Below are 23,941 nucleotides of genomic sequence, written 5' to 3' on the forward strand. Positions count from 1 at the left end.
AGTGGTGGAGCGGGATTAGAACCCACGACCTCTGACTCCCAAGCCTGGGCTCTTCCCACTTAGCCACGCTGCTTTGATAATAATAATGATGGTATTTGTTCTAGACTGTGAGCCCACTGTTGGGTAAGGACTGTCTCTATATGTTGCCAACTTGTACTTCCCAAGCACTTAGTACAGTGCTCTGCACACAGTAAGCGCTCAATAAATACAATTAATTGATTGATTGATATTTGTTAAGCGTTGACTATGTGCCAGACACTGTTCTAAGCGCTGGGGTTGATACAAGCAAATCGTGTGGGACACAGACCTTGTCCCATGTGGGGCTCACAGTCTCAATCCCCATTTCACAGATGAGGCAACTGAGGCCCAGAGAAGAATAATAATAGTAATTATGGTATTTGTTAAGCACTACTAGGTGCCAAGCACCGTTTTAAGCGCTGGGGTAAATACAAGGTAATCAGATTGTCCCACATGGGGCTCACAGTCTCAAGCCCCATTTTACAGGTGAGGTAACTGAGGCACAGAGAAGTTGTGACTTGCCTGAGGTCACACAGCAGACAAGTGGTGGAGCGGGATTAGAACCCACGACCTCTGACTCCCAAGCCCGGGCTCTTTCCACTTGGCCACGCTGCTTTGATAAGAATAATGATGGTATTTGTTCTAGACTGTGAGCCCACTGTTGGGTAAGGACTGTCTCTATATGTTGCCAACTAGTACTTCCCAAGCGCTTAGTACAGTGCTCTGCACACAGTAAGCGCCCAATAAATACGATTAATTGATTGATTGATTGATATTTGTTAAACGTTGACTACGTGCCAGACACTGTTCTAAGCGCTGGGGTTGATACAAGCAAATCGTGTGGGACACAGACCTTGTCCATGTGGGGCTCACAGTCTCAATCCCCATTTTACAGATGAGGCAACTGAGGCCCAGAGAAGAATAATAATAGTAATTATGGTATTTGTTAAGCACTACTAGGCGCCAAGCACCGTTTTAAGCGCTGGGGCAAATACAAGGTAATCAGATTGTCCCACGTGGGGCTCACAGTCTCAAGCCCCATTTTACAGGTGAGGTAACTGAGGTACAGAGAAGTTGTGACTTGCTTGAGGTCACACAGCAGACGTGGTGGAGCAGGATTAGAACCCACAACCTCTGACTCCCAAGCCCGGGCTCTTTCCACTGAGCCACGCTGCTTCTCAGAGCCATTTAACGCATACTCATGCATGATTCCCTTTCCTCTTAATAATAATAATGGCATTTGTTAAGCGCTTACTACGTGCGAAGCACTGTTCTAAGCGCTGGGAGGGATACAAGGTGATCAAGTTGTCCCACGTAGGGCTCACGGTCTTAATCCCCATTTTTACAGATGAGGGAACTGAGGCTCCGAGAAGTTAAGTGACTTGCCCAAGGTCACACAGCAGACTTGGGGTGGAGCCCGGGATTCGAACCCACGACCTCTGACTTCAAAGCCGGGGCTTTTTCCACTGAGCCACGCTGCTTCTCTTAAACTCTTCTCTTCACCTCTAATTCCACGTTAAATACAGCTCCGGCACGAGGAGATTATGATAAGGAAAGTTTGGGAGAAAATGCTCAAAGTGGCTGTGAAGTGTATAAGCGATGAGGAGGAAATTTGGTGGATTTGAAGTTGGGAGAAGGAAATCAATCAGGAGACGCATCCCGGATGAAGTAGAAGTTGGGAGGATATGAGGTTGGAGGAAGAAAAGTAATCGGGAATGCACCCTAGATGGGTTAGAAGTTGGGAGGTGATGAAACTGGGGGAAGGAAAGTAATCCGGGAATGTGTCCCGCGTGAGGTAGGATTTCAGGAGGGCTTTGGAAACGAGGAATTCCGTGGTCAAGCGGATTTAGGGAATTCTAAGCCGGTAGGCAGAAACGAGCGGTGGTCAGCAGCGGGAGAATAGTGAGGCCCGCAGAAGTCAGTTTGGGAGGAAGTAGGAGGGCGAGCCGGGGTGTAGTGGGAGAAGAGAGCTGATAATAATAATAATAATAATAATAATAATAAAAACAATAATAATAATGATGATGACATTTATTAAGCCCTTACTATGTGCAAAGCACTGTTCTAAGCACCGGGGAGGTTACAAGGTGATCAGGTTGTCCCACAGGGGGGCTCACAGTCTTAATTAATCCCCATTTTTCAGATGAGGTAACTGAGGCCCAGAGAAGTGCCCAAAGTCACCCAGCTGACAAGTGGCGGAGCTGGGATTTGAACCCATGACCCCTGACTCCAAAGCCCGGGCTCCTTCCACTGAGCCACGCTGCTTCTCCTTAAGCTGATAAGAGGGAATGAACGCCTTTAAAGCCGGGGGCTGGTCGGGAGTGTCTGCTCGATACGGAGAGAACTGGTCAGCCGTTGAAGGTTTTTGAGGAGTGGAGATGAAGTATGTAGCGATGGAGGTGAAGTGTGTAGTATGTATGTAGAGATCATCATCAATCGTATTTATTGAGCGCTTATTATGTGCAGAGCGCTGTACTAAGCTCTTGGGAAGTACAAATCGGCAACATATAGCGACAGTCCCTACCCAACAGTGGGCTCACAGTCTAAAAGGGGGAGGCAGAGAACAAAACCAAACATACTAACAAAATAAAATAAATAGGATAGATATGTACAAGTAAAATAAATAAATAGAGTAATGTATATATGGAGATGAAGTAGGTAGTAGTATGAAGTATGTATGTTTCTCATTTGAGAAAAATGATCCGAGCAGCAATCAATCAATCGTATTTATTGAGCGCTTACTGTGAGCGGAGCACTGGACTAAGCGCTTGGGAAGGACAAGCTGGCAGCATCTAGAGACGGTCCCTACCCAACAGTGGGCTCACCGTCTAGAAGGGGGAGACAGAGAACAAAACAAAACATACTAACAAAATAAAATAAATAGAATAGACATGTACAAGTGAAATAAATAAATAGAGTAATATATATATATGGAGATGAAGTATGAAGTATGTAGTAGTATGAAGTATGTATGTTTCTCATTTGAGAAAAATGATCCGAGCAGCAATCAATCAATCAATCGTATTTATTGAGCGCTTACTGTGAGCGGAGCACTGTACTAAGCGCTTGGGAAGGACAAGCTGGCAACATCTAGAGACGGTCCCTACCCAACAGTGGGCTCACTGTCTAGAAGGGGGAGACGGAGAACAAAACCAAACATACTAACAAAATAAAATAAATAGAATAGACATGTACAAGTAAAATAAATAAATAACTAAATAAATAGAGTAATATATATACGGAGATAAAGTATGAAGTATGTAGTAGTATGAAGTATGTATGTTTCTCATTTGAGAAAAATGATCCAAGCAGCAATCAATCAATCAATCGTATTTATTGAGCGCTTACTGTGAGCAGAGCACTGTACTAAGCGCTTGGGAAGGACAAGCTGGCAACATCTAGAGACGGTCCCTACCCAACAGTGGGCTCACTGTCTAGAAGGGGGAGACGGAGAACAAAACCAAACATACTAACAAAATAAAATAAATAGAATAGACATGTACAAGTAAAATAAATAAATAACTAAATAAATAGAGTAATATATATACGGAGATAAAGTATGAAGTATGTAGTAGTATGAAGTATGTATGTTTCTCATTTGAGAAAAATGATCCGAGCAGCAATCAATCAATCAATCGTATTTATTGAGCGCTTACTGTGAGCAGAGCACTGTACTAAGCGCTTGGGAAGGACAAGCTGGCAACATCTAGAGACAGTCCCTACCCAACAGTGGGCTCACAGTCTAGAAGGGAGAGACGGAGAACAAAACCAAACATACTAACAAAATAAAATAAATAGAATAGACATGTACAAGTAAAATAAATAAATAACTAAATAAATAGAGTAATATATATACGGAGATAAAGTATGAAGTATGTAGTAGTATGAAGTATGTATGTTTCTCATTTGAGAAAAATGATCCGAGCAGCAATCAATCAATCAATCGTATTTATTGAGCGCTTACTGTGAGCAGAGCACTGTACTAAGCGCTTGGGAAGGACAAGCTGGCAACATCTAGAGACAGTCCCTACCCAACAGTGGGCTCACAGTCTAGAAGGGAGAGACGGAGAACAAAACCAAACATACTAACAAAATAAAATAAATAGAATAGATAGATAGGTACAAGTAAAACAAATAAATAGAGGGTAGGGACCGTCTCTATATGTTGCCAACTTGTACTTCCCAAGCGCTTAGTACAGTGCTCTGCACACAGTAAGCGCTCAATAAATACGATTGAATGAATGAATATAGCATGGAGCATGGATGGGGAGACCAGCTGGGATGTGATATGACTGCAGTAGAATAACGGTCTCCATTATAAATCCGCAAGCCGCTGATTCAGCTTCATTTTTCACGGTTGCAGAGGGCTTATCATCATCATCAATCGTATTTATTGAGCGCTTACTATGTGCAGAGCACTGTACTAAGCGCTTGGGAAGGACAAATTGGCAACATATAGAGACAGTCCCTACCCAACAGTTTATAATGTGTTTCTGGGTCTTACTGCCCTGCTGCGGGGCTTAGCAGCCCCGAGCATTGTAAGGGAGTGAGGATAAGGGCTTCATTCATTCAGCCGTATTTATCGAGCGCTTACTGTGTGCAGAGCTCTGTACTAGGAGCCCTGGAAAGTTCAACGCAGCAGGGACGGGGAAGAGTGGATTTAGGAGGGAAAATGAACAATCAATCAATCATATTTATTGAGCGCTTACTGTGTGCAGAGCTCTGTACTAGGAGCCTGGGAAAGTTCAACGCAACAGGGACGGGGAGGAGTGGATTTAGGAGGGAAAATGAACAATCAATCAATCGTATTTATTGAGCGCTTACTGTGCGCAGAGCTCTGTACTAGGAGCCCGGGAAAGTTCAACGTAGCAGGGACGGGGAGGAGTGGATTTAGGAGGGAAAATGAACGATCAGTCAATCGTATTTATTGAGCGCTTACTGTGTGCAGAGCTCTGTACTAGGAGCCCGGGAAAGTTCAACGCAGCAGGGACGGGGAGGAGTGGATTTAGGAGGGAAAATGAACGATCAGTCAATCGTATTTATTGAGCGCTTACTGTGTGCAGAGCTCTGTACTAGGAGCCCGGGAAAGTTCAACGCAGCAGGGACGGGGAGGAGTGGATTTAGGAGGGAAAATGAACAATCAATCAATCGTATTTATTGAACGCTTACTGTGTGCAGAGCTCTGTACTAGGAGCCTGGGAAAGTTCAACGCAACAGGGACGGGGAGGAGTGGATTTAGGAGGGAAAATGAACAATCAATCAATCGTATTTATTGAGCGCTTACTGTGCGCAGAGCTCTGTACTAGGAGCCTGGGAAAGTTCAACGCAACAGGGACGGGGAGGAGTGGATTTAGGAGGGAAAATGAACAATCAATCAATCGTATTTATTGAGCGCTTACTGTGCGCAGAGCTCTGTACTAGGAGCCCGGGAAAGTTCAACACAGCAGGGACGGGGAGGAGTGGATTTAGGAGGGAAAATGAACAATCAGTCAATCGTATTTATTGAGCGCTTACTGTGTGCAGAGCTCTGTACTAGGAGCCTGGGAAAGTTCAACACAGCAGGGACGGGGAGGAGTGGATTTAGGAGGGAAAATGAACAATCAATCAGTCGTATTTATTGAGCGCTTACTGTGTGCAGAGCTCTGTACTAGGAGCCTGGGAAAGTTCAACGCAGCAGGGATGGGGAGGAGTGGATTTAGGAGGGAAAATGAACAATCATCATCATCATCAATCGTATTTATTGAGCGCTTACTGTGTGCAGAGCACTGTACTAAGTGCTTGGGAAGGACAAGTTGGCAACATATAAAGACGGTCCCTACCCAACAGTGGGCTCACAATCTAAAACAGTGCAGTGTTAGAAATATCGAACCTAAGGGGACCATTTGGAAGATGGACCAACGCTCCGTAGAGGCCTCATCGTTACTTTTCCCAGCGGGACGCATCTAAGAAAGGCTCAGAGATCCCATCTCTGGGCCCCACTTGGGTCGAAAGCCAAATTTGGGTTCAGGTAAGAGTCCCACTGACCTTATCATCATCATCAATCGTATTTATTGAGCGCTTACTATGTGCAGAGCACTGTACTAAGCGCTTGGGAAGGACAAATTGGCAACATATACAGACAGTCCCTACCCAACAGTGGGCTCACAGTCTAAAAGGGGGACAGTCTAAAAGGGGGACAGTCTAAAAGCCCTCTGCAACCTTATTCTTCGGTGGTGTCGACGGAAGCTGTGGGCTGTACTTTCCACAGTCAGCTCTCCTTTCTTTTTGAAGCTGGTGATCGCGGCGGCATCTTAAGGCCCTACGGCATTTTGTCAGTGGCCTAAACTATGCCATCCCCCTGTCAGCGCGTCTTCAGCACGTCTTCAATCCGCCCTTTCCTCTCCATCCAAACCGCTACCCTGCTCATTCAAGCTCTCATCCTATCCCGTCTGGACTACTGCACTAACCTTCTCTCTGATCTCCCATCCTCGTGTCTCTCTCCACTTCAATCCATACTTCGTGCTGCTGCCCGGATTATCTTTGTCCAGAAACGCTCTGGGCATGTTACTCCCCTCCTCAAAAATCTCCAGTGGCTACCAATCAATCTGCGCATCAGGCAGAAACTCCTCACCCTGGGCTTCCAGGCTGTCCATCCATCCCCTCGCCCCCTCCTACCTCACCTCCCTTCTCTCCTTCTCCAGCCCAGCCCGCACCCTCCGCTCCTCTGACACTAATCTCACCGTGCCTCGTTCTCGCCTGTCCCGCCATCGACCCCCGGCCCACGTCATCCCCCGGGCCTGGAATGCCCTCCCTCTGCCCCTCTGCCAAGCTAGCTCTCTTCCTCCCTTCAAGGCCCTGCTGAGAGCTCACCTCCTCCAGGAGGCCTTCCCAGACTGAGCCCCTTCCTTCCTCTCCCCCTCGTCCCCCTCTCCATCCCCCCATCTTACCTCCTTCCCTTCCCCATAGCACCTGTGTATGTGTATATATGGTTGTACATATTTATTACTCTATTTATTTATTTATTTATTTATTTAATTTGCTTGTACATTTCTATCCTACTTATTTTATTTTGTTGGTATGTTTGGTTCTGTTCTCTGTCTCCCCCTTTTAGACTGTGAGCCCACTGTTGGGTAGGGACTGTCTCTATGTGTTGCCAATTTGTACTTCCCAAGCGCTTAGTACAGTGCTCTGCACATAGTAAGCGCTCAATAAATACGATTGATTGATTGATTGATTCAGAGGTGGCCAGATTACGGTGGCAGTTTAAGGGACAGAGCTCCGAGTTCAGAGAAGCAGCGTGGCTTCTTCACGCGGGTTTCTCCAAGCCGGGCAAGAATTGTTATCATCGTTCCGGACGGACCATTGACTCAGTCTGATCTGCACGTTGAGAAGTGGCTCAGACTGAGCCCCCTCCTCCCCCTCTCCATCCCCCCCGCCTTACCTCCTTCCCTTCCCCAAAGCACCTGTATATATGTTTGTACAGATTTATTGCTCTATTTATGTATTCATTTTACCTGTACGTATTTATTCTATTTATTTTATTCTGTTAATATGTCTGGTTTTGTTGTCTGTCTCCCCCTTCTAGACTGTGAGCCCGCTGTTGGGTAGGGACCGTCTCTGTATGTCGCCAGCTTGGACTTCCCAAGCGCTTAGTCCAGTGCTCTGCACACAGTAAGCGCTCAATAAATACGATTGATTGAATGTTCTGCACACGGTAAGTGCTCAATAAATACGATTGAATGAATGAGTGAATGAAAGTGGCACCTGTATATGTTTGTGCATATTTATTACTCTATTTTACTTGTACATATCTATTCTATTTATTTTATTTTGTTAGTATGTTTGGTTTTGTTCTCTGTCTCCCCCTTCTAGACTGTGAGCCCACTGTTGGGTAGGGACCGGCTCTATATGTTGCCAGCTTGGACTTCCCAAGCGCTTAGTCCAGTGCTCTGCACACAGGAAGCGCTCAATAAATACGATTGAATGAATGAGTGAATGAAAGTGGCACCTGTATGTGTTTGCACATATTTATTACTCTATTTATTTTACTTGTACATATCTATTCTATTTATTTTATTTTGTTAGTATGTTTGGTTTTGTTCTCTGTCTCCCCCTTTTAGACTGTGAGCCCGCTGTTGGGTAGGGACCGTCTCTATATGTTGCCAGCTTGGACTTCCCAAGCGCTTAGTCCAGTGCTCTGCACACTGTAAGCACTCAATACGATTGAATGAATGAGTGAATGAAAGTGGCACCTGTATATGCTTGTACATATTTATTACTCTATTAATTTCACTTGTACATATCTATTCTATTTATTTTATTTTGTTAGTATGTTTGGTTTTGTTCTCCTGTCTCCCCCTTGTAGACTGTGAGCCCGCTGTTGGGTAGGGACCGTCTCTAGATGTTGCCAGCTTGTACTTCCCAAGCGCTTAGTACAGTGCTCTGCACACTGTAAGCGCTCAATAAATACGATTGAATGAATGAGTGAATGAAAGTGGCATCCAAACCATCAGGTAAGGCTAAATCTTGAGCTCTGAAAACGTGAAGGAACCCGCGCGATGCTTCAAGACAGCTCCACAGCTGTCCCATCGGAACCAGGAACCCCAGCGAGGAATGACGTGACCAGGATAATAATGAAAATGATGGCATTTATTAAGCGCTTACTATGTGCAAAGCACCGTTCTAAGCGCTGGGGAGGTTACAAAGTGTTCAGGTTGTCCCCCGGGGGGCTCACAGTCTTAATCTCCATTTTACAGATCAGGTAACTGAGGCCCAGAGAAGTGAGGTGACTCGCCCAAAGTCACACAGCTGACAATTGGCGGAGCCGGGATTTGAACCAGTGGCCTCTGACTCCAAAGCCCGGGCTCTTTCCACTGAGCCATCCTGCTTCTCAGGATGTGGGCGCTTCTCGGAGACGCGGCTGTCCGCCGAGCAGCCCTCCATCAATCGGTCGCCTTTAATGAACGCCTATTGTGCGCAGGGCACTGGACTAAAGAGAATAAGGACTCTGGACCAGGCAAAGAGGCAACATCAAGGCCGGTTTGATGATAATACTAATAACTGTGGTGTTCATGAAGCGCTTACTATGTGCCAGGCACCGTACTAAACGCTGGGGCGGAGACAAGCAAATAAAAATAATAATGGCATTTATTAAGCGCTTACTATGTGCAAAGCACTGTTCTAAAAGCTTTGGTTTAATGCGGTAGCAGTTTGGTTGGAGAGGAAAAGGTGGATTTTAGCGATGTTGCGAAGGTTGAACCAACAGAATCTAATGACAGATTGAATTATATGGGGAGAATGAGAGAGATAATAATAATAATAATAATGACATTTATTAAGCGCTTACTATGTGCAAAGCACTGTTCTAAGCGCTGGGGAGTTTACAAGGTGATCAGGTTGTCCCACGTGGGGGCTCACAGTCTTCATCCCCATTTTACAGATGAGGGAACTGAGGCCCAGAGTAATCAAAGCAAAGCACTGTTCTAAGCGCTGGGGAGTTTACAAGGTGATCAGGCTGTCCCACGGGGGGCTCACAGTCTTAATCCCCATTTTCCAGATGAGGGAACCGAGGCCCAGAGAAGTGAAGTGACTTGCCCAAAGTCACACAGCTGACAGTTGGCGGAGCCGGGATTTGAACCCGTGAACTCCGACTCCAAAGCCCGGGCTCTTTCCAGTGAGCCATGCTGGTTGGACGCAGTCCCTGTCCCACGTGGGGCTCACGGTCTCGATTCCCCACTTTACAGATGAGGGAACCGAGGCAGAGAGAGAAGTGAAGTGACTTGCCCAAGGTCACACAGCTGACAAGTGGCTGAGCCGGGTTTGGAACTCATGACCTTGGGACTCCCAATCCTGTGCTCTCCCCACTGGGCCATGCTGCCTCTCCTACGAAAATGACTTATTTGTTTCAGCAAAACAGGAAATGCCTCAGACACATCTGACAGCTCAATAAATAGGGATCGGTTTAATAATAATAATAATAATAATAATAATGGCATTTGTTAAGCACTTACTATGTGCAAAGCCCTGTTCTAAGCGCTGGGGAGGCTACAGAGTAATCAGGTTGTCCCGCGGAGGGCTCACAGTCAATCCCCATTTTACAGATGAGGTAACTGAGGCCCAGAGAAGTGACGTGACTTGCCCAAAGTCACACAGCTGATTTAGATATTGCTCCAGATCATTAACGCATTTGCTTTACTGCCTCGCGCCTTTCCCGTATTGGCAATATTTCAGTAAGAAAAGACAGTCTAATATTTGTTTAGGAAGCCAAAAGAAAAATTAGCTTTCCACCCTACAAAATGCCTGTTGCTCTGTATAGAAGCAAAAGAGAGAGAAAAGGAAATCAAATTTTGAACCTTCTATTTGACTGGTGTCTATGAAGTGATACATTGAAAAAATGAACACTTTCAAGTCCATAAATACTAACGAGTGAAAACCTAGTCCCCATTTTCATTGTGCAATAAAATTGATTTCAAAGGCGTGATACTGAAGCTTAATAAAAGAAGTGATTTATAGCTTATGTAGGATAAGAAAAGTGGCAGATCCATTTTTGCAGGAAATCCTGTTCTCCTTTGTAAGGCTTGTTTCAATCACTCACCCTTTGGAAAGGATGAATGCCGTAATGCATTCATTTGTTTTATTTTGCAATGTTTTAATAACAGATATGTATCTCACTCCATTAATGGAGCTTAAAGTGGGTAGTAAGACCCAGGAACACATTATAAGCCATCTTCAAAAGTGAAAAATAAAGTTGAATTAATGGCTTGCAGATTTATAACAGAGAGCAAGGGAGAGCGTCACAGGTTTTGACTTTGGGCTAAAGTACATTTTGAGGAGTTTGCATTAGACTATATTAGGGCATTCTCCTTTCATTTCGATTGTTTTTTTTTTGTAATTGACTTTTGCTCCAATAAATTTGTTATAACTGGATCATATTTGTTAGAACTAGATCAGATGGCTTTGAATTTGAGGCCTCTTGAAGTGCACCCCAAAATTGTAGATTAAAAGACAGATGTAGTCAACTGGCAACGTATAGTTTCCGACATGACAAGGTGGGGGTGAATGGAGGAGAGATAGGGGGCATTGGGGAAGGGAAGGATAATAATAATAATAATAATGATGATAGCATTTATTAAGCGCTTACTATGTGCAAAGCACTGTTCTAAGCGCTGGGGAGGTTACAAGGTGATCAGGTTGTACCACGGGGGGCTCACAGTTTTCACCCCCATTTTCCAGATGAGGTAACTGAGGCCTAGAGAAGTGAAATGACTTGCCCAAAGTCACACAGCTGACAATTGGCGGAGCCGAGATTTGAACCCATGACCTCTGACTCCAAAGCCCGCGCTCTTTCCACTGAGCCATGCTGCTTCTCTGAGGAGACGCAGATGAGCTGTCACTTCAGTCGTTGCTTCCAGTTTTGGCGGGGGTACATTAAAATAAGATGATTTTTGAACCCAAAGTAATCGGGAAAAGGCAAGATTATTATTCTTGGCTTTTTTTGAACCCAAAGTAATCGGGAAAAACCAAGATTATTATTCTTGGCTTATCAATCAGTCATTTATTGAGCGCTTACCGAGGGCCGAGCACTGTATTAGGGCTTGGGAGACTACAGTGTAACAATATAACAGACACAATCTCTGCCAGTCTAGAGGGGGAGGCAGACATTAATATAAATGAATAAATTGCAGATATGTGCCGGGGGCCGAGGGGCGGGCGAAAAAAGGGAGTAAATCAGGGTGGCGTGGAGGGGAATGGGAGAAAGGGAAGTGAGGGCTTAGTCAAGGAAGGCTTCTTGGAGGTGTGCCTTCAATAAGATTTTGAAGGTGGGGAGAGAAATCGTCCGTTGGATAAGAAGGAGAGATTTCCAGGCCAGAGGTGAGAGGCGGGCAAGAAGTCAGCGGTGAGATAGATGAGGTGGAAGTACAGTGGTTGGCTTTAAGAGGGGTGGTAGTACCAGAGCAGTGAGGTCAATCAATCAATCAATCAATCATATTTATTGAGCGCTTACTATGTGCAGAGCACTGTACTAAGCGCTTGGGAAGTACAAGTAGAATAGGGCAAGGTGATTGCTTTAAAGCTGACGGTAAGGAGTTTCTTCTTGATGCGGAGGTGGATGGGCAACTATTGGAGGTTCTTGAGGAGAGGAGGAACAGGGCCGGAACATTTCTATAGAAAAATGATCCAGGCAGCAGAGCGAAGGACCAGCTGGGGTGGGGAGAGGCAGGAGGCAGGGAGGTCAACAAGGAGACTGATACAGTAATCAAAGTGACGTAGGATAAATGCTTGGTTTACCGCGGTAGCAGTTTGGATGGAGAGGAAAAGGTGGACTTTAGCGATGTTGCGAAGGCTGAACCAACAGAATCTAATGACAGATTGAATTATATGGGGAGAATCAGAGAGATAATAATAATAATAATGACATTTATTAAGCGCTTACTATGTGCAAAGCACTGTTCTAAGCACTGGGGAGTTTACAAGGTGATCAGGTTGTCCCACGCGGGGCTCACGGTCTTAATCCCCATTTTACAGATGGGGTAACTGAGGCCCAGAGAAGTGAAGTGACTTGCCCAAAGTCACACAGCCGACAAGTGGCAGAGCCGGGATTTGAACCCATGACCTCTGACTCCAAAGCCCGGGCTCTTTCCACTGACCCATGAGTCAAGGCTTGTCCTCCTCTCCCCCTCGTCCCCCTCTCCATCCCCCCATCTTACTTCCTTCCCTTCCCCACAGCACCTGTATAAATGTATATATGCTTGTACATATTTATTACTGTGAGCCCACTGTTGGGTAGGGACTGTCTCTATATGTTGCCAACTTGTACTTCCCAAGCGCTTAGTACAGTGCTCTGCACACAGTAAGCGCTGAATAAATACCATTGATGATATTACTCTATTTATTATTTTACTTGTACATATCTATTCTATTTATTTTATTTTGTTTGTATGTTTGGTTTTGTTCTCTGTCTCCCCCTTTTAGACTGTGAGCCCACTCTTGGGTAGGGACTGTCTCTATATGTTGCCAACTTGTACTTCCCAAGCACTTAGTACAGTGCTCTGCACACAGTAAGCGCTCAATAAATACGATTGATTGATTAAAATGTGGTGTTTCCCTCAAATAGCGTTTTCCTTATAAATGGTAAGCAATAGCTTAGTACAGTGCATGGCACCCCGGGGTAGTCAGTAAATACCATTTCTCCAACCGTATTCCCAAATGCTCTCAGAGTGGAATGAAAGAGATGCAGTTAAGTGAGGACTCCCTTTCTCTTTTCCAGGATCCTTGCAGCCTTTCTTAGAAGCGTGTAGCAACGAGTTATTTTTCCGGACCTGTTCCGTGCTGCTTCGGAACCCTAGGCTTGATATGCAGATATTGGAAAAGCTCAGCATCCTACTGCAGAAGCTCTCCAAAATAAAGTAAGTGTTATGTTTTCCCGTAGGTCCCCTGGTAAAGAAATTGGCATTTCTTGTCCCTTTCCAGTCCTCTGATTTCCCCCAGACCTAATTTAGATGGTTTGGGGACCATGCTTGTTAATTCTTCTTCTTGTTCTTCCTCTTCCTTCTCTTCTTCTTCCGCTGTTCTAAGCCCTGGGGTGGATGCAAGTTCTTCAAGTTCAGAAGATTCTTGAGGGCAAATCAGTCAATCAATCAATCGTATTTATTGAGCGCTTACTGTGTGCAGAGCACTGTACTAAGCGCTTGGGAAGTCCAAGCTGGCAACATATAGAGACGGTCCCTACCCAACAGCGGGCTCACAGTCTAAAAGGGGGAGGCAGAGAACAAAACCAAACATACTAACAAAAGAAAATAAATAGAATAGATAGGTACAAGTAAAATAGAGTAATAAATATGTACAAACATATAAAAATTGGGGGAATTGACCATCCGGAGAAAGCAACTCCACAAACAATCCGAATCCATAACCTTCCAATCTTCCCCTGTTATCTAGAACTCAGGGAGGGCAGATGTTGACCAGTAGTAAAGTATTTTTGCCTTTTGTGCCGGTCCTGATACCAGGACTTTTTCACATTTTCATTCTGTGGGATGCAAAACCGATTCGGGGTCGTTAAGGAGTGTCTGAGGTCACAGGAAGACAGGAGTATAATAATTATGCTACTTACTGTCGCTTTGACCATGCATGTATAATAATATCTGTGGTGTTTACGGGCTTACTATTCATTCAATCGTAAGAACATTGCTGCTTTGGTTATTATTACTCTTAATTAATATTGTTACTCTATAATATTATATATTATTATTATTATTACTCTATTTTACTTGTACATATTCTATTTTTTATTTTGTTAGTATGTTTTGTTTTGTTGTCTGTCTCCCCCTTCTAGACTGTGAGCCCACTGTCGGGTAGGGACCGTCTCTAGATGTTGCCAACTTGGACTTCCCAAGCGCTTAGTACAGTGCTCTGCACACAGTAAGCGCTCAATAAATGCGATTGAATGAATGAATGAATTTATTGAGCGCTTACTGTGTGCAGAGCACTGGACTAAGCGCTTGGGAAGTACAAGTCGGCAACATATAGAGACGGACCCTACCCAACTACGGGCTCACAGTCTAGAAGCGGAGAGACAGACAACGAAACAGAACATATTAACAAAGCAAAATAAATGGAATAGTAAATCATCATCATCAATCGTATTTATTGAGCGCTTACTATGTGCAGAGCACTGTACTAAGCGCTTGGGAAGTACAAATTGGCAACATGCAAGTAAAATAGAGTGATAAATCTGTACAAACAGATATACAGTTGCTGTGGGGAGGGGAAGGAGGTAGGGTGGAGGGGATGGGGAGGGGGAGAGGAAAATGGGGCTCAGTCTGGGAAGGCCTCCTGGAGAAGGTGAGCTCTCAGTAGGAATTAGGAATTAGGAAACACGATCCCTGCCCACAAGGAGTTGAAGATCTAACAGCCGGGAGGCAGGAGCTAAAGTAAATTACCATTAGGAACTTGTACTTCCCAAGCGCTCAGTCCAGTGCTCTGCACACCGTAAGCGCTCAATAAATACGATTGATTGATTGAAGTAGAGGGTTTAGGATATGATGTCCCTAAGAGCTACAGGAGATTGTGAACACTGATGACCTTGTATCTATCCCAACGCTCAGTATAGTGCTTGGCACACAGTAAGCACTTAAATACCACAATTGTTACTATTATTACTAGTTTCTTAAGTGAAAAGGAAGTATCAAAGTAGCAGTCGTGAGGCTATGTGGCACGGGGATTAGCTGGAAATGGACGAAAACAAGGACTCCTAGAGGAGAATCGTTCATTCATTCGTATTTGCTAAGCGCAGAAGTAAGCACTGGGGAAGAGTCAAGATAAATCACGCTGGACTCAATCCCTGTTCCACACAGGTTTCACAAATTGAGTAGGAGGGAGAACGGGTATTTAATCCTCACTGTACAGACGAGGAAACTGAGGGACTTGCCCAAATCCCCTACTTGCCATAGAGTTCCTGCATATACCGTCCTGCACTCCTTACTCCTTGAGCATATCTGTTTTTTCCTTTCCGTTCTCTCTGCAATTTCTTTTGTGCCCCTAGCAGGCTCGATCGTAATTTCTACGAGGCTAGGTGTCACGTGCTTTTAGGATTTCTTTTTGAATTTCCACACCACCCCTTTTTGGTCTCGGTGGGTTGGAAAGTGATATGGGGGATTACAGATCTTTCAACCGTAATGGCCTTGCGTACTGGTCATTTGTCGTCTCAAAATAAGATGCTGGTACCACGTGTTCCAGAATTCCCAAGCTATCGGGATTCCTCCATCCCAGGGGGCCTTCCCCAGTGGCCTTCCCCCCGGAACCGGAGATGCCTTTCATCCCAGCTCCTGGAAAACCGGGGGTGGCTGAGATGCTTCCTGACTAAAGATTAATGCTAGGGACAGAGAGGAGCCCGAGGACGGCCCTCTTTAAATGCTCTTTGACCTACGCAGTTTAATCTTGCTGTTTTCGGACTGCTGGTTTTGTCAGTTTGATGTGGCTCAGTTCAGTCGTATTTATTGAGCACTTCCTGTGTGCAAAGCACTGTACTTCGCACTTGAAAGACTACAATAATCCCAGCCCCGCCACTTAGCTGCGTGACTTTGGGCAAGTCACTTGGCTTCTCTGTGCCTCAGTTCCCTCATCTGGAAAATGGGGATTAAGACTGTGAGCCCCATGTCAACCTGATTACCTTATATCCCCCCAGCGCTTAGAGCAGTGCTTGGCACATAGTAAGCGCTTAACAAATGCCATCGTTACTTATTATTATTACAATATAACATCAGGCACATTCCCTGCCCACAACGAGCTCACAGTTCACAATTCATTCCTACTGTATAATAGTAATTGTGGTATAATAATAATAATAATAATGATGGTGTTCACTTCACTTCTCTGGGCCTCAGTTCCCTCATCTGGAAAATGGGGATTAAGACTGTGAGCCCCACCGTGGGACAACCTGATCACCTTGGAACCTCCCCAGCGCTTAGAACAGTGCATTGCACATAGTAAGCGCTTAATAAGTGCTATCATTATTATTATTATTATTATTTGTTAAGCGCTTCCTATGTGCAAAGCACTGTTCTAAGCACTGGGGAGGCTACAAGGTGATCAGGTTGTCCCACAGGGGGCTCACAGTCTTAATCCCCATTTTACAGATGAGGTAACTGAGGCCCAGAGAAGTTAAGGGGCGTGTATTTGTTAAGCGCTTACTCTGTGCCAGGCACAGTATGAAGCACTGGGACAGGCACAAGCTAATTAGGTAGGATACAGTCCGTGTCCCACATGGGGCTCACAGTGGTAATCCCCGTTTTACAGACGAGGTCACTGAAGCACAGAGAAATTAAGTGACTTGCCCAAGGTCACACAGCAGACAGTTGGCAGGGCCGGGACTAGAACCCAGGTTCTTCTGATTCCCAGGTCTGTGCTCTAGCCACCAGGCTGCCTGCCCCCACTTGGATTGGGGCCTTCTTGTGGGACAGCTAATCTTGGAGAGGCTTCGGAGTTACTCATTTAAATAGCAGGCATGTTACGTCTACGATCGTCTTTGGGAGCCGGTGGTTAAAATCCTAATGGTTTGATTTTTTTAATTAAGCACAGTCAGTTCTCCCACTATGCAAAAAAGGATTCCTTTTTTGAAGAATCCTGCATTAAGAAACATTTGGGTTATGGAACTCGCTGGAATGCCCTCCCTCCGCATATCCGCCAAGCTAGCTGTCTTCCTCCCTTCAAAGCCCGGCTGAGAGCTCACCTCCTCCAGGAGGCCTTCCCACACTGAGCCCCCTTTTTCCTCTCCTCCTCCCCATTCCCCTGCCCTACCTCCTTCCCCTCCCCACCTGTATATATGTTTGTACAGATTTATCACTCTATTTTACTTGTACATATTTACTATTCTATTCATTTTGCCAATAACGAGCATTTAGCTTTAATTCTGTTCGTTCTGATGACTTGACACCTGTCGCCATATCTTGTTTTGTTGTCTGTCTCCCCCTTCTAGACTGTGAGCCCGTTGTTGGGCAGGGACCGTCTCTATATGTTGCCAACTTGGGCTTCCCAAGCGCTTAGTACAGTGCTCTGTACACAGTAAGCGCTCAATAAATGCAATTGAATGAATGACTGAATGTTTGTACAGATTTACCACTCTATTTTACTTGCACATATTTACTATTCTACTCATTTTGTTAATAACGAGCATTTAGGTTTAATTCTGTTTGTTCTGATGACACCTGTCTCCATGTCTTGTTTTGTTGTCTGTCTCCCCCTAATAGACTGTGAGCCCATTTTTGGGCAGGGACCATCTCTATATGTTGCCAACTTGTACTTCCCAAGTGCTTAGTACAGTGCTCTGCACACAGTAAGCGCTCAATAAATACGATTGAATGAATGAATGAATGTTTGTACAGATTTACCACTCTATTTTACTTGCACATATTTACTATTCTATTCATTTTGCTAATAACGAGCATTTAGCTTTAATTCTGTTTGTTCTGATGACTTGACACCTGTCACCATGTCTTGTTGTCTGTCTCCCCCTTCTAGACTGAGCCCGTTGTTGGGCAGGGACCGTCTCTATATGTTGCCAACGTGTACTTCCCAAGCGCTTAGTACAGTGCTCTGCACATAGCGCTCAATAAATACGATTGAATGAATGAATGAATGTTTGTACAGATTTATCACTCTATTTTACTTGCACATATTTACTATTCTATTCATTTTGCTAATAACGAGCATTTAGCTTTAATTCTGTTTGTTCTGATGACTTGACACCTGTCTCCATGTCTTGTTTTGTTGTCTGTCTCCCCCTTCTAGACTGTGAGCCCATTGTTGGGCAGGGACCGTCTCCATATGTTGCCAACTTGTGCTTCCCAAGCGCTTAGTACAGTGCTCTGCACACAGTAAGCGCTCAATAAATACAATTGAATGAATGAATGTTTGTACAGATTTATCACTCTATTTGACTTGTACATATTTACTATTCTATTCATTTTGCTAATAATGAGCATTTAGCTTTAATTCTGTTTGTTCTGATGACTTGACACCCGTCGCCATGGCTTGTTTTGTTGTCTGTCTCCCCCTTCTAGACTGTGAGCCCGTTGTTGGGCAGGGACCGTCTCTATATGTTGCCAACTTGGGCTTCCCAAGCACTTAGTACAGTGCTCTGCACACAGTAAGTGCTCAGTAAATACGATTGAATGAATGAATGAATGTTTGTACAGATTTATCCCTCTATTTTACTTGTACATATTTACTATTCTATTCATTTTGCTAATAATGAGCATTTAGCTTTAATTCTGTTTGTTCTGATGACTTGACACCTGTCGCCATGTCTTGTTTTGTTGTCTGTCTCCCCCTTCTAGACTGTGAGCCCGTTGTTGGGCAGGGACCGTCTCCATATGTTGCCAACTTGGGCTTCCCAAGCGCTTAGTACAGTGCTCTGCACACAGTAAGCGCTCAGTAAATACGATTGAATGAATGAATGAATGTTTGTACAGATTTATCACTCTGTTTTACTTGTACATATTTACTATTCTATTCATTTTGCTAATAACGAGCATTTAGCTTTAATTCTGTTTGTTCTGATGACTTGACACCTGTCGCCATGTCTTGTTTTGTTGTCTGTCTCCCCCTTCTAGACTGTGAGCCCGTTGTTGGGCAGGGACCGTCTCTAGATGTTGCCAACTTGGGCTTCCCAAGTGCTTAGTACAGTGCTCTGCACACAATAAGCGCTCAATAAATACAATTGAATGAATGAATGAATGTTTGTACAGATTTATCACTCTATTTTACTTGTACATATTTACTATTCCATTCATTTTGCTAATAATGAGCATTTAGCTTTTAATTCTGTTTGTTCTGATGACTTGACACCTGTCTCCATGTCTTGTTTTGTTGTCTGTCTCTCCCTTCTAGACTGTGAGCCCGTTGTTGGGCAGGGACCGTCTCTATATGTTGCCAACTTGGGCTTCCCAGGCGCTTAGTACAGTGCTCTGCACACATTAGGCGTTAAATAACTACAATTGAATGAATGAATGAATGTCTCAATTGATTACCTTGTATTTACTCCAGTTTTTAACGTGGTGCTTTTTTTATGGTATTTGTTAAGTGCTTATTGTGTGCCAGGTAATAATAATAATAATAATAATGGTGTTTATTAAGCGCTTACTATGTGCCAAGCGCTGTTCTAAGCGCTGGAGAGATTACAAAGTGATCAGGTTGTCCCACGTGGGGCTCACAGCCTTAATCCCCATTTTACAGATGAGGGAACTGAGGCCCAGAGAAGTCAAGTGAGTTGCCCAAAGTCACCCAGCTGACAATCGGCAGAGCCGGGATTTGAACCCATGTCCTCTGACTCCAAAGCCCAGGCTCTTTTCCACGAAGCCATGCTGCTTCTCACTGTATGCATGTATGAACTGTATGAAGTGCTGGCACAGACACAAGCTAATCGGGCTGGACACAGTTCATGTCCAACATGGGGCTCACAGTCTAAGTAGGAGGGAGAACAGGTATTAAATCTCCATTTGGCAGATGAGGGAACATTGAAAATTGCCTGGCAAATTGAAGTGACTTGCCCAAGGTCATACAGCAGACAAGTGACGGAGTGAGGATTAGAACCCAGGTCCTTCTGATTCCCAGGCTGTGTGCTATCCCCTGGGCCACCCTGCTTTTCCAAATCAATATCAGACACTGTCCCCGTCCCACATGGGGCTCGCAGTCTAAATAGGATGAACAGCCATCGAATCCACGTTTTACAGATTAAGGAACTGAGGCCCAGAGAAGTCAAGTAACTTGACCAGAGTCACACAGAGAGAAGGATGTGTGTGTTGGGGTGGAGGGGAGCGGGGGCATGATTAGAACCCAAGTCCTCTGATTCCCAGGCTCATACTCTTTCCCCTAGTCCACACCAGTCCCCTTGAGTAATAATAATAATAATAATAGCATTTATTAAGCGCTTACTATGTGCCAAGCACTGTTCTAAGCGCTGGGGAGGTTACAGGGTGATCAAATTGTCCCACGGGGGGCTCACAGTCTTAATCCCCATTTTCCAGATGAGGTAACGGAGGCCCAGAGAAGTGAAGTGACTTGCCTAAGGCCACACAGCCGACAATTGGCAGAGCCGGGATTTGAACCCATGACCTCTGACTCCAAAGCCCGGGCTCTTTCCACCGAGCGACGCTTCATAGATATCATGACTAGACAGTGACATTTTGGGTCATACCAGGAGTCCATCCTGCCTAATATTCTGCCGTAGACATCGACAGAAGGATGCCGTCGGAGAAACTCCTCCCAGCATTTCCCCCCACAGTCCTCGTTTTCCTTCCAACAGCCCATTTGGGGGTCTTGTCTCATTCAGTCGTATTTACTGAGCGCTTGCTGTGTGCAGAGCACTGTCCTAAGCGCTTGGGAAGTACAAGTTGGCACCAGTGTATCCAAAGTTTTCTTGAACCTACTGATATTTTTAGCAGAAACAGTTTGCTGCGGGAATGAATTGCGGGTACTTAACCCTTCCCGGAGGCAGGGGCCCTATTTTTTCATAGTCTGGCAGTGTCCGGTGTTTATAGCGCTCAGCATGTAGAGGAAAGTGGACACATTTGAAGTGGGGTGACGATTGTCTTACGACCAACTCCGCTAGCTAGGGCCCTAAAACTCAACAATGGAGCCAATCCAAGAATCGCGATGTACGGTCCTGAGAGCAACTCGGATTTTCCCCGCGCTACCGAATTCCCACTCAGCGATCCCATCACTTCGTATTTCACGATGAAGAAATGCAACGAAACGGGCGGTCTTAGTGACCAAACAGTGTCCCAAAACTATGAAGTCATTTCCTCTGCCCACCTCGATCATTCCTACTTAACTTTTTAAAAAGAGTCCTCTAGTCAAATATCTATTAATGGGCTTGTCTCTGGTCCATTCTCCTTTCAGATACAAGCAAGCCTGGCTTCGTGGAAATAGCACGGGCCTGGGAATCAGAGGACCTCGGTTCTCATCGCGACTCTGCTCCTTGTCATCATCATCATCATCAGTCGTATTTGTTGAGCGCTTACTGTGTGCAGAGCACTGTACTGAGCGCTTGGGAAGTACACATTGGCAATATATAGAGACAGTCCCTACCCAACAGTGGGCTCACGGTCTAAAAGGGGAGACAGGGAACGAAACCAAACATACTAACAAAATAAAATAAATAGAATAGATATGTACAAGTAAAATAAATAAATGAATAGAGTAATAAATATGTACAAACATATATGCATATATACAGGTGTATATATTGTATTATATATTTATATATTATATATTATATAGGTGTATGTATTATATATTATATAGGTGTATGTATTGTATATATTGTATATATATATATATATACATATATACAATGTATACAGAGTATATGTCTGCTGTGTGACCTTGGTCAAGTCACTTCTCTGGGCCTCAGTTCCCTCATTTGCCAAATGGAGATTCAGTGCCTATTTTCCCTCCCGTTCAGGATGTGAGCCCCATGCGAGACTGATTATTTGGTACCCACCTCGGCACTTAATACAGTGCTTGGCACGGCACGTAGTAAGCACTTAACAATATATAATTAATATATAAGCATTCACTCAGTCCTTTTCACTCAGTCCTTTTCCACTTCATGGTAGTCAAACGGAACCAACTGTTTAGTGCTCAGACAGGTCTTGCTATCATCAATCGTATTTATTGAGCGCTTACTATGTGCAGAGCACTGTACTAAGCGCTTAGCACTATGAGTGGGTAAAACCACCAAGGGGTAAATTAAAGCCTTTTATTGAAGAAGGTGAGCCCACCGGGTGACTGGCGAAATTTCCCAGGCCAAATTAGAAAAGAATCTAAAATGTAGTGTTCTTCAGGATCGCAGGTGCCATTATTGAGTAACTGGGGAGTTGGCTGGGAGGTTGGGGAAGAAATGGTAGTCGTGAAAAGGTTTCTGTACTTTGAAACCTAGGAAGTCAAGGAGTAAACAGATACCCTGCCTCCAACACCTAGGAACCCAGGTTTGTAAAAACACGATTTTCATCCACAGAACCACAAGGTGCCGTGAAAGGGGAAAGTAAAATCCTTTGAAAGACCAGATCGGTTCACAGGTTAAATAAGATTGATTCCTTTTGTAGCAATCTTTCAGATCTCTCTTGAGGTCTCCCTTCTAACTTTCCTTTCGAGCATATCCTACTCAGTTTCCTTGCCACTAGGGCTTTACTTAAACCACATTTTTTTTAGAACCTCAAAAAACAGTTTCTGTCAAAGAGGAAATTCCCTCTGTCGTGCTAGTGTTGACGTTATTAGATGCCTAGTGCTGCCTCTTGGAAAATCAGTCAGTCGTATTTATTCACAGTCCTTCTAGACTGTGAGCCCACTGTTGGGTAGGGACCGTCTCTATATGTTGCCAACTTGTACTTCCCAAGCGCTTAGTACAGTGCTCTGCACACAGTAAGCGCTCGCTCAATAAATACGGTTGATTGATTGATTGATTGAGCGCTTACTGTGTGCAGACCACCGTACTGCGCGTTCTGGTTAGTACAATATAACAAAATAACAGACACATTCCCTGCCCGCAGTGAGCTTACAGTCTAGAAGGGGAGACGGACATTAATATAAATGAATAAAATTGCAGATAATACAAAGGTGCCGTGGGACTGGGAGGAGGGACGAATAAAGGAAGCAAGTCAGGGTGATGCCGAAGGGAAAGGAGGGCTTAGTCGGGGAAGGCTTCTTGGAGGAGAACGTGTCTTTTATTAAGGCTTTGAAGGCGGGGAGAGTTGGATATGAAGAGGAAGGGCATTCCCAGTCAGAGGCATCATCATCATCATCATCAATCGTATTTATTGAGCGCTTACTATGTGCAGAGCACTGTACTAAGCGCTTGGGAAGTACAGATTGGCAACATATAGAGACAGTCCCTACCCAACAGTGGGCTCACAGTCTAAAAGGGGGAGACAGAGAACAAAACCAAACATACTAACAGAATAAAATAGACTAGATATGTACAAACAAAATAAATAAATAAATAGAGTAATAAATCTGTACAAACATATGTACATATATACAGGTGCTGTGGGGAAGGGAAGGAGGTAAGATGGGGGGGATGGAGAGGGGGACGAGGGGGAGAGGAAGGAAGGGGCTGAGTGTGGGAAGGCCTCCTGGAGGAGGTGAGCTCTCATCAGGGCCTTGAAGGGAGGAAGAGAGCTAGCTTGGTGGATGGGCAGAGGGAGGGCATTCCAGGCCCTGTGTTAGCGTGAAAGATGAGATCGAACTACAGTGAAAAGCTTGGCATTGGAGGAGCAAAGCATGCCTCTTGAGTTGTAGTAGGAGAGTAGGGAGGTGAGGAAGGAGGGAGCCGGGTGAGATTTGAGAGCTTTAAAGCCAATGGTGAAGAGTTTCTGTTTGACGTGGAGGTGGATGGGAAACCACTGGAGGTTCTTGAGGAGTGGGGAAACATGGCTTGAACGTTTTT

At 44.7% G+C, this 23,941-nt stretch overlaps 1 protein-coding gene across 2 annotated transcripts in view; it reads left to right on the forward strand.

Moving 5' to 3' along the window:
- The window catches only part of CCDC138 (coiled-coil domain containing 138), a 93,246-nt gene that overhangs the window by 65,885 nt on the left and 3,420 nt on the right, over nucleotides 1–23,941 (forward strand). For both annotated transcript variants that reach the window (XR_005457342.1, XM_038772410.1), the window contains exon 14: nucleotides 13,265–13,403. Coding sequence is in view for 1 of the 2 variants with exons in the window: in XM_038772410.1 (XP_038628338.1) it covers nucleotides 13,265–13,403 (139 nt within the window). In the remaining variant the exon portion in view is untranslated. The remainder of the gene's footprint in view (nucleotides 1–13,264; nucleotides 13,404–23,941) is intronic.

Source organism: Tachyglossus aculeatus, chromosome 2, assembly GCF_015852505.1.
Source record: "Tachyglossus aculeatus isolate mTacAcu1 chromosome 2, mTacAcu1.pri, whole genome shotgun sequence".
Lineage (NCBI taxonomy): Eukaryota > Metazoa > Chordata > Mammalia > Monotremata > Tachyglossidae > Tachyglossus > Tachyglossus aculeatus.